Source organism: Camelus dromedarius, chromosome 2 (genome assembly GCF_036321535.1).
Source record: "Camelus dromedarius isolate mCamDro1 chromosome 2, mCamDro1.pat, whole genome shotgun sequence".
NCBI classification, from domain to species: domain Eukaryota; kingdom Metazoa; phylum Chordata; class Mammalia; order Artiodactyla; family Camelidae; genus Camelus; species Camelus dromedarius.
The window spans coordinates 102,802,468-102,814,488 of record NC_087437.1 but is presented as its reverse complement, the minus strand read 5'-3'; the positions used below and the strand labels follow the sequence as shown (position 1 = coordinate 102,814,488).

Sequence of the window (12,021 nt, the reverse complement as noted above, 5' to 3'; positions counted from 1 at the left end):
CACATCCATGTTTATAACCAGAGATATTAAGACTTTTAAATGAGGTATGGGAGTGAGAGGCAGCTAAACAGGAAGAGACAAGTGAAAGTTAAGTAACAGATAATTCTTTTCTACCAGAGTCTATATATTTAATCATTTGATTTTCCTAGCAAGAAGAAAATAACTTTCTGCTTAAAGAAGTCACCATTTATCAAACAAACTGTATTAATGCACAGTGTAGGAAGTAGGGTATTTTTAATGAAATGTTTCACTACAATAGAAATAGAACAAAGACTTGAAAGAAAACATACATTAGTAACTTAGGGTATTTCATAATTGCTTAGAATTCATTACTAAGAAGTGTTATTTTAATATCATGAGAATACTAAAGTTGAATATTTCATATCCATTTTGGATATGGCTTTGCAAGTTTTCAGAAAAGCACAAGGGATGGCATAATATCATTCATTTAATAACCTGTGTGGAGTTTTCTTTCTAAATTGCAAACCACATGCAGTCCCCACAAAGGCAAAATGCATTAGCGTGGGGCTTACGAGGGGGCTTTGAAATAAAATGACTCACGTAGATAGCCAATTAAAGTGATTATAAATTATGTGAAATTTAAGGGGCGAAAGCAAAGTAAAAATAGATGAATCAGAAACAGTTGTTAGATCTTTAATTGCAAACTGTATTTCAAGTTAAAAGTGACAAGCATAATAACGGTAACAGTGGATAAATGGTAGGCAGACAAATAAGCAGGTGATAAAGGTATTTTGGAGTCTGTGAAAATGTATTCTGTCCCATTAATTGAAATGCTTTTATCACTGAAGTTAGACCTAGAGAATATCATAAAATCATGACAAAACATGGCTACCAGACAGGAGAAAACTGTCTGAGGTTAAACTGAATTTTTAAAAAATCCAAGTGCCTATGAAACAGTAAGACAAAAATAACTCTTTTCTTGCTTGTCTTTCTATACCTACAGTTTAGAATTGGCTTCCAATAACCATTGATTGAATAAGCAACTTTTAATTAACCCTAGGGGATTATCTTGACGTCTAGGACTTTAAATACTTGCTCTATTGACATATCATACATTTACTATTGATGATATGGAATCTGTTTAATTATACCATCATCAACATATTATATCTCCCTAATTTATGTCTATATTTTGAAGACTTTGAAACCCCAACTACATAATCATTTCCCGTGCCTCAAATAAGGCTTCAGAAGAACAAACCTCATAGCAAGATTTAAAAGACTGCTTTATTCCCAGTCTAATTAATTTTCAGTATAGGAGAGAATATCAGAGATAAGGCAGTTCATCTTTGCTATTCCTCCTGAATTAAATAATCACTGTGATTTGATTATTTTATAGATATTACTATATTTATTATAGGTCTATCATGTGCATAGCAGTCATATGAACAAAATGTTTATTTCAAATACTAGAATGACATATAGTATAATTCCAACAAACCACATCACTACCCAAATCACTATATATTTCCAGTCAGCCACTGTGCTTTACTCCTGCTGGGTAATCTTCAAATACTCATTCAACACATACATGCTAAGCATGTTTCAGGAATACAATAGAATTTACAGGAAACGCTCTAATCAAACATATTGCATATAATGGGAAGCCAGCATGGAAAGACATTCTTGCTCTCATGGAATTCACATGGAAGGCCATAGTAGAGTATCATGACATCTGGGTATGCAGAATTCAGATACGTTACCACCTTGTTTGGATTTAGCATGCCTTGCACATTGACCAGTATGTAGTAGGCGATTAACGTATATTTTCTGAAAGAAAGAAAGATGTCTTCAATGATGAGATGCTTGAGCTGAATCTTGAAGAAAAATAGGAAGTGTCCAGGCAAAGACGTACAGAAAATATGTAAAACACACAGGCTCTGTATACTCAGGGACCAAGTCTGGGGATTCTAGGAATGGTCTGTCATGTGCACAGTGTCAAACAATGAGGCTGAGAGAACAGGACTGTGCAAATGAATACAAGCGAGAGTCTTAACAGTTTTAAGTCAGGAACTTCTGAACAATTCAAATGAAAGGTAGACCTCCAATTAAAATTAACAGCCTGTGTCCCATAAACACAGTCCAAAAGTAACTTTAAAGAGAACAGTGGCATGAATCATGTACTCTACTAAGAAGTTATTTTTGAGCATTACTTCAAGGATATGAGTAAAACATATTTAGGTAAAAACAGAGACCTTATAATAGGAAAATTTGCTGTATCTAGAGTAAAATATTTACATCAAGCCCTGGTCTTACCATGTTTTAAATCTTTTTCTTGGGCAGATAATTTTATCTCTTTGAGGTTCATTTTCCTCTTTTCTGAATCAGGCATAGTACCTACCTTTCAGGATTATTATGAGACTTCAAATAGGTAAATTAAAGGTGACTACAAAAGGTTTTCTCAACTGCTATGTCTCAGTGTATCCTTAGATACATTTGGAAATATTAAAGTTTAAAATATAACTCTAACTCTTTGATAATTACAAAAGTTTAACTTGGCATGATGCATTAGTATATAATCTATAGCATAGGTAGGGTGAAGCCAATTATTCTAAGGTAAAGATTATGATGAAGTGAGCAAGATTGAAAATGTGTTTAGCTTCAGTTGGTATTAGAAAGTTATAAGTGGTTTATCTAAGTAAATAAAGTTAAAAAAATCAGAAACATGTAAATGTCATGGATAAGTCCTGTGATAAAGTATGTGGCACATTCCTCAAGTTATATGTTTTCATCTTCACATAATCTGTGTATAGCATTTCTCTCATGGATGAACCAAAGTTACTGCTATAATATAAAAGTGCAACTTCTTGGCTCCGGCAATATTGAACATTTGCAATTGGTAGGAAATAATAATCAAGAGAGAAATTAAGAGAAACAATAAATATAAATTTAATCAGAAAGCCTAATATAATTATTATAAAACTGGTTGGGAATGGACAAGTTATGATAATAGAAAAAACTGCCCACAAGCCCTCTCACTAATACTTAAGACAAAGTATAATGTGCTATTTTCTTAAACTGGGAACTATTCTATTATATTATAGGTCTCAGCCATAATACGTTGGTTTCCTTTACAAATAGTGACAAGCGTTTCTGCTGTAAGACCATATTTGCATCCTTGAAAATGCTGGTGTCTGCAAAACTGTGCAGTAAAAAATATCACGGCTTATGGAAAAAGACAGGATCAGAGGTCAGAACATTTGAAACCTACAGAAATGTAAAACCAAGCATTAACAAAAACCATAACAATCTTAATTAAAATACGGATACAGTTAAATCTCTATTGGTATTTCTGCTTAGTTTCTGCATCTTCTTTCAAGACACAAACCTGAAGGGCATTCGCTTTAAAAAGAAAACAATGATCCAGGGTATAGCCTTTTAAAAATGAAAACAACCAACAAGTAAACAAACACATCATTTTAACAGAGGAGAAACTATTTCCCAGTTTCTACAACCGCACTCTCAGTGCTGCCAGATGTGCGTGTGTGTGTGTGTGTGTGTGTGTGTGTGTTGTAGTGGAAATGAAGATAGTTCTTAAAGCCACTACACAAACTAATACTTGCACTAAAGAAAGGCACTTGAGTTGATTTTTCACATTTTTCTCAACATCTTCATAGACTGCTAAGGTTTTCTCTTCAATTATGAGAAAGCTTGCTCTTGACCACTTAATAATTAACGACTTGAGGAAATCACATACTGATCAACACAATTCCTACATCATCCCCCTATTTGCCAATTATGTATAAGGCACATCAGAGAAATACACACTGAAGCAGAAAAGACTAAATTTTATCTTAAATGCATGTGATGCTCTTGGCTATCAATTTGAGTGTCAGCAGGCAGAACATACTTAGTATCTCTAGGCAAATCAGACACTTTCGATCTCAAAATATCATCTACCAAATGTGCTTTTATCAGGGTTAAATGAGATAATGGGTGAAAATACCCGGCACAGATCTCTGGCATAGAGTAGGCATTCAAAAATATTAGTTCCCTTGGTTACTAATAAAAAATATTCAACTCTATATATTCAATATCAAAGTACTTTTTTAAGTTTAGTTTTGGGGGTTTCTATTTTGTTTTTTTCTTATTTTGTTATAGTTTTTTGTTTGTTTGTTTTTAGTTTCCCCAGAAAAAATTTTTTTTAAAATTATGGATAAAGCAAAGAAAATGAATAAACAATATATAAGAAAAGGAAATTTGACCTACATGTTTGTGAGATTTAATTCAAAACTCCAGACATAATAAATAATACTAGAGTACAGACAATGAAGGAAGAATGAGGTAAATACAGAAATTAAATGAAAGGAGAGAAAGATTCTAAAGAAATGATAGAGATCAACAGTCTGTATTTCTAAATTTAATACTGACATTTCAGTCTTCATTTCAGTCAGAAAATTCCGTGGATTCCTCAAACAACATACAGTTTTTAAAACTTACAAAGAAATAGAAATCTAAAAAAAAAAAACCCTTGCCTAAAATAAGCAGTTTTCTTTACTCACATCCCTATTTCTTTTAAGATATAACCATTCTCTCTATCCAATAGGCTTAAAACATCAGGTGCCACCTTCCTCTTAATCGCCCAAATTAAATGTGTTATTAAGATTCATTAATTCTTCCATAGAAATACATGTCATGTCCATTCACTCCTTTATCATTTTCCTCTGGTCCACCCCCTACGTGGCCAGTAGACTTAAAAACAAAACAAAACTTCAATCATGTCATTTTCCTGTCTAAACAATGGCCCCCAAAGATCTACACAACAATCTAACTCATCTTGGCCCCAAAGCCTGACTGGCTCTCAGATCTACCAATGTTTCCATGACTGAGTCCAACAATTCACCTTCCAAACCCTTAACTTAATCAAACTGGATTATTCTGTCCTCTGAACATCTGCCTCCTTCCATACAACTTGTTCCCCCATATTTTTTTCTCCTTGTACTATTTTCTCTGTTTAATATCACCATGATAATGCCCTCTCTGCTTCAGGGAGTGACAAGGTGGTGTCCTGTTAAAGAGGCAAATCTTTGCACATGTCCTGAGTTCAAATCTTTATTTCCTAGCTGTGTAATCTTAGTTCCTTCAACTACTATGCTTCACGGCCCTCAAGTATAAAACGGGAATATAATATGATAATAATTAAAGGACTGTTGTATATATTAAGCTAGTTAGTATATGTGATATGCATGCAACTGAGCCAGGCAGGTAGCAAATACTGAACAAATTTTAGTTCTTTCTAGGTGCTGAATTCCTAAGGACTTATTTAAACCATTTAATTTTCAATTAAGTATATGACATCTTTTGACATTTTGCAACATTTAGTTGAACAGTTTATTGATCTCTCATATGCTGGTTTGGCTTTTAAAATTTACATTTTTTGTCTTCTCAACCAAAAACCTTGAATTCTGTGCACCACCACTCCCGCTATCACACATAAATTTTCAAACAAATACATTAAATGCATTAAAAATAGGCATTGAACTAGATGTGGGAAAATTTAATCCTAATTCCAGATAACAACTAACTATAAAAGATATAAAAAATCAGATAATTCCTCTCTATTTCTTCACCCATAAAATGAATACTTCTCTGGAGTCTTGCTATAAGGTGGGTGACAGTGCTTTGGATTAGTGATTCACACTGTTATAAGATGCTGATGTTATCCTGACTGTATGGCCTCAATAAGTGTTTGTTATTTGATTCACCAACAGAATTTAAATATTTACTTTGAGCTGAAGAATTGTTAGAATTTTTTTTAATTTATGCAAAAGTTTGGTGTTCAGAGAACTGAATTAAGATTTTAAAGACCAAGCTCTAGTTATTAACCCTTTGACTTTTCTATTTGACCTTTAGTAAGTCACTTATCCTAATTTTGTGCCCTTCTAAGACTCTCGGTGACTCATACTAGCCTAGTGGTGGTCATAAAAGGGATTAATGATACCAAATAAGAAATACATACATCCCTTAGGATGATTTACTGCCCTTTGCTGGAAAACTGTGAAAATAAATATGTATTCTTTCAACATGACAATGAGTAGCGCCCCCTAGAGGTGTTCATCACACAACCTATATAATCATTCCTAGGAATGCTGCCTAATAAGATATTGGAGACACTGCAGGCATGTAATGAATGTTTGATGAATGAGCCACTCTCATCAATGAATTAGATTATCTCTGCTCCCTCAATATTTTTCTCTAATCACAGAGCAGCTTATAATAATTTTTAAATTAAAAAATGAGATGTTTTAAGCCATAGGCAGATTTTTATGTATGCATAGTATGCCAAAAATATAAACAATGTCCGTCATAGTAGGGCTGGCATTTTACAAGACGCCTATACATGTCTTTTATCACAATTGCTCCTCAAGGCAGTACAGCAGGGCCAACTAGCCAAATATTTCTATATCCAATTTTCAAATAAGTAAATAATGGCTCTGAGAGCTTAAGTTGCTTCTTCAAAGTCAAGAGACCGTTAGTGGTCTGGGTCTTCTGATTCCAAATCCAGTGTTTTTTTTTTTTCTTTCTCTGCTAGTTTCAAAAATCAAATTGGAGCCAAGAAAATTTTCATCAGTTGACCTGAAATTCCACAAAGGCTCATCTGTTGATTGTTATGCTTATAAATACTCTCCAGATCGCCCCATCCGCCTCTTAACTATTTAAATTCAGACAAGTTTGTCACATGACGTCATAGCTTTCTGAAATATCTCAAAACATTTGATGAATTGTTAGTGGCACAAGTGAACGTGTGAAACTAGGAAGAGTGTCCACAGCTATTTGAGATCAGCTCTATTATGATAACTGTAAATAGTTAAAAGTTATTAAAATATTTAAAAGAATGCCATACAGAAGCACTTTTATTTGCTGAACAATTAAAGATAACTTGGCTCTATGAAGCTCAGGAATATTACACTTAATAAAAGCATAAAAGAACTGGTTTCATTTTAAAGTGTTCTCATATCATATAATTTGGAAAGTTAAAACTAATTTATAATCTTTTTGTCTTCAGTGTAATTGGGAGAATGTAAAGGGCACATGGAATTTGGAGTCACAATGCTATTCCCTTTAAAGGAATATTAAAATTATTAAATTAACGTTGCATATGCCAACTCCTAAGAGGATTAATTTCACTTTAGACCAAACAAACAAACAAACAAAACAAAAGCAATTCAGATCAGCTCTGACACTTAAAGAGCACTTTCTTCAGGCTCTCAAAGTTCACTGCCACGAGAGATGACCCTGAAAACAGATAAAATCATTTCCCAAATGTCAAAAGCCGGGGAAAGTGGCAGGACTAGCTCCAGAGTCTTCAGATGGACAATTCTGTTTCCATTCTCATTGCTCCCTCACAAGGAAACAGGCAAAAACAAATGACATCATTCAGCTTGTTACTAACCTCAATCTCCGTAGCTCATTTCTCAGTCCCATTACAAACTCGTTTTATGTTTGGAAAAAAAAAAAAAAGTGCCATTTAATTCACTAAATTATATGAAGTTTGACTTTCTTCTACTTAAGGTTCTTTTATTCCATTCCTTTCTTCTTTAATAGGGCAGGGCATTACCTCTGGGAGACCATGAGCCCCCGGTGTCATTGAAAAGACTCCGTGAACACTCAGGACCCATCAACTTCCCTCCGTGTTCCAGGGCTTCAACTCAGCAATAAAAACTAAGGCCACCAAAGGCTCTCCTTAACCCCTCTGACACTAAGCAGGGAAGGGAATCCTCTGGGTGCCTCATTGACAGTTAACGATATTCATTTACACAATCTACCTTCTCTAAGTGCAAACGAACATGGAGTCGATAGAAACCTTGCAAAAAGAGGCTGACATCAAAGAATGAGAGCAGGCTAGAAGGAAAAGGATGTGAGAAGGGCTGTTATCTGTTTACCAGTCTCCAAAGAAGATAGGTTTGAGGAGACCCTCCTATAGACCTGAAGCTGGTAGACACCCAGACACCGGTGCTTTGTTTTCGGAAGGTACACTTCTCCAATGAACAGTGACTTACTAGCCCTTCACCAGAAAGAGTAATTGTAAGCAGATGCCTGCAAGCTTAACTAATTAGCTGGGCAATTCACGATTCTGGCTTAGGTGACTGTTGGACGTATGTTCCCTTGTACTGGATTACAGGAGAGATGAATAGCTCGGTGCCTGCTTATGTTTTCTTACCACAATGCTTCTATTTTATGTATGTGAACATCAGGAACAGATGTTTATTAATCACATTTAAGTAATTTTAAAAGGTAAAAAAACAATTATTTTACAAGTTAAAAAGATTCAGGAACGCAACCCATACATACTAGAGTTTGGGAATCCAAATTTACATAGATCCAAACAGCAAATGCATAAGTTATCACTGGAGATTTCTGATGACAGAGGCTGTGATCAAGTTTTAAAAATAATGGGAAAATAATTGCAAAAGTTGGAGTTATAGAAGGTCCGTTCCATTGACAACTGATTCAGACTTGACAATTAAATCCCAACCTCACTTCATTAGATATTAATCTCACAGTGGAAATGAGAGAGGCTTTTAAAGGAGCATTTCTGCTACAATAAAATAAGGCTCTCACTACAGTAGAACAATAATGTTGTGTTGCAAGTTAGAAGTGGAACTATTAGGCCTTGTTAGCTAATTATGGTATTGGCATCCACTTAAGTTAGTCAGTTTTTCACTTCTGTCATTTTCTCCTATTCAACTGCTGCAGTTCAAAACGTTTTGACTACTTAAAAGGGAATACATCATCGTTGCCTTTCCCCAGTCTAACTGCACACCACTTTCCAAAGCAATAGCTTCAATCATGCTTCATAAAATCCCCTGCAAGTATATTGTTGGAAACATAAATCAGTAGGCTGGGATTTTAGTATTTCTAAGGCAAGCCCAGGGATCACCGACTGGCGGCTTTTCCGTGGCCTCATTTATAAAACAATAAACAAAACAATGAGTTACACTGGATGCATTTTTTTTTTTTTAAACTGCTCCCAGTGGTGTTTCTGATACTTGCTGCTGCATCCTTAATTGGAGAACAAAACACTAGCATAGAGGAATTGAACCCCAGGATCAGGATTGCTGTTTCCAAGCATCTCTGACTTCATCAGGACACACGGCACAGAAGAACCACATGTTCGATTTCACAAAAGCTAGGTCTCTCTTAGGCATCTATGCCTCTGTGAGTGCTGTGCATTTTTAAATTGTGCTCGATAGAGAGGTCTTTAGAACGATGCTCCCCTCCTTGCCTGCTTCATTTCAGTGAATATGGGCTTCCCTTCAGGCATGCTTCAGCGTTAGATCTCCTCTTTATAACCAGCCTGCGTTCTGAATTATACATTAGGTGAATCACAATTTCAGATACGTGTTACACACATAGATCCACATTATGTGTCTGTACGCACTATTTAAACATTCAAAGATTTCCCTTGGATTCCCCAAATTCCAACACACTTAATGTCTACAATGGTAAACACACAGACTCCACGACTGAGACATTTTTCCTTCTCCAAACCAGTCACCATGTATCCTAAGTCTGCATAAACTTGCTTCCTATTATGCCCCAATTTTGCTCTACACTCACTGTCTACACTTGGTTAATTGCGGTGGTATTTTAACTGCAATTCTCAGGGACTGCTTCTTACTATTTGGAAATACCTGTCTATTTTATAAATGAACAGTTAAACATAACCAGCAGCTCTCCAAAAATTGAAGCAGTGTATCTGTAGGGCACTAAGTATATGTTGATCTTTGCTGTACTACTGATTCAATTAACTGGGCTAATAGGAGATTCAGATGGACATATCTGCAATTTTGCTATCAGTGAAATTTTGCACACTCTGTTGTTAAGGGGAAATGAGCATCTTACCCAGACACTTTACAAACTATAGCAACACCCAGTGTTTGCGTTCTGATTTCTGCACACAAAATTTGCATCCAATCGTGTTTCAACCGCCAGTAACACTACAGCTTTAGGGAGGAGAAGGGTAGAGAAAGGAAGGTTTCACATCCAAAATGTCAAGTCCTGCTGAAGAATGATAGAAGGACCGAGGGAGTGTGGAAGAGCAAAACCATTCAGAGCTTAAAATGGAGTTCTACCGCCCCCAGCTGGACCAAATGAGCAACACAGAAGAGGCTAAAAAGCTTAGAATAGAATATAGTGGAGATATTTTAAATTGTGCTGTGATTTATATATTCTCAAAAAAAAAAAAAAAAACAATTTCATGCTACAGTAATAATATAACATTCTCTGTGATTATTACACATCACAAAATTACTGCTATGTTCTATTTTTTCTTTAAAGACTCCCACCAATGCACGTTTTAGTATTTTGTGTCCCCAATTAAATGTCCAAACTTGTCTGAACAGTTGAAAATACCTCCATTTATTATAAACATATTTTATGTGACTGTATACTAAACAGAGAAAGATAAATCCACATCCGTCTCTATAAAGATAAACAGGAAGCTTCCACAAATTCTCTCTCAGGCTGTTCTAATCAGCTCTTCATTTTTTTTTTTTTTCTTTTCTAAGAGATAAAAATCCCACCAGTTCTCCACAAGCTAAAACATCCCTTACAGGTGTAATTACAATCTAATGTTATAAAAATTTTCAACCATGCTGTATTAACGGGGGCGGGGGGTGGTGTGTGAAAATGAATGACTGCAACACATCCCTAGTTTTATCCATTTGCTTTCTTATACACACCATCCATGGCCCCTCTCTTAGTCCTCAACAGAAATAAGCCATCATCGTTCACTTCATAGCAATTGGGGTCTTGGTAAAGGGAAGAGGGGAAAAAAGGAGTCTCTAAGAACTGAATTTCTTGTTCACAACAGAGGTATTTCACAAACGAGTTTAATGCTGATAGTTTCTGCTGCTTCTTTAAAACACCATCGTTCCCTTTCCTTCCGCAACCTCAGACAGATATTTTAACTGTTCACACAGATCAACATACTCATCCAATTTTTTGATAATAAAAATCAGAGAAAGCCAAGATCCCAGAAAAAGATGCAGTTTGCCTCAATCTCCTGCTCACTGATGCCCATCTCTCATTCTGTATTTTCTCTTATTTAAGGTTGTCGACAGAACAGATCTAATTTTTAGCGGCAGCTAAAAGGAAGAGGGAAAATTCCAACAACAGCAATAAGTATAACTTTAGTTCGTTCATTTAATTCTTGTGCCACCTCTGCCTCTCTTGGTTGGGGGGAAGGGGGAAGGAAAGTAAATGCAATAAAGCACCACACTCCTACCTTGCCCGCTACTGACAAGCAACCCGAGCAGGTAGAAGGAGAGGAGGAGGCTCATGTTCAGGACGTGACACTGGCGGACAGTTCCAAAGTTATTAAGTCCAGCCCCGGAGAGAGAACCTTCCGCTGTCACGGCCGCCTGTGCTGGAGCCGCCGCCGCTCCCGGAGTGCCCCAGCCGCCCGCAGCCCGCGCGCTCCTCCTTGCAAAGTGACTGCAAGCTCCGCTCCTTGCCGCACTATATCCAGGCAGCGGCGGCGGCGGCGGCGGCGGCGGCAGCAGCGGCCGCCGCGGCGGCAGCAGAGCCGGGCGGGGAGGGAGGCGGGGGCGGGGACGCGGGGAGGGGAGGGAGGCGCGGCCGAGGCGTATCCCTCCGCGCCGCACGGCGGCCGCCGCCGGCAGGTGCGCGGACCCGGGATTCGTCCGCAGTCGAGCTCGGAGGCGCAAGTTCGGTTCCCGGTGCCTCCTGTTAGAGGGGCCTCCGCGGTCCGGCTGGCACGAGCGCGTCCGCGAGTGGCGGCCGCACGCTGAGCCTGCCGGCGAGCTGCACGTTGACGGACGGCCCTGGGTGGAGGAGGGAGGGCAGCCCGGAGCTCCTGCACCGCCGCCGGCCAGTTCGCGGACGCGGACCGCTGGAACTGGAGCTGATGCTGTAGGCAGTCGCCCAGCCCCGCGCTGCAAGCGCTCCCAGGCTTGGCGGGAGAGGGGAACTTGGGGACGGGTGGTATATTCTGCAGCTCTCATTCCTACATGGGCGGGCGGGCGGGGTCGGGGG

The 12,021-nt window shown here is 37.7% G+C and overlaps 1 protein-coding gene across 2 annotated transcripts in view; it reads right to left on the bottom strand.

Annotated features, from left to right (window-relative positions):
- Positions 1-11,506, bottom strand: part of NCAM2 (neural cell adhesion molecule 2) — a 430,164-nt gene extending 418,658 nt beyond the window's left edge. For both annotated transcript variants that reach the window (XM_010977397.3, XM_031458159.2), the window contains exon 1: positions 11,252-11,506. In XM_010977397.3, coding sequence (XP_010975699.1) covers positions 11,252-11,306 — 55 coding nt within the window. In that variant the 5' untranslated portion in view covers positions 11,307-11,506. The remainder of the gene's footprint in view (positions 1-11,251) is intronic.
- Positions 11,507-12,021: the final 515 nt, after the last annotated feature.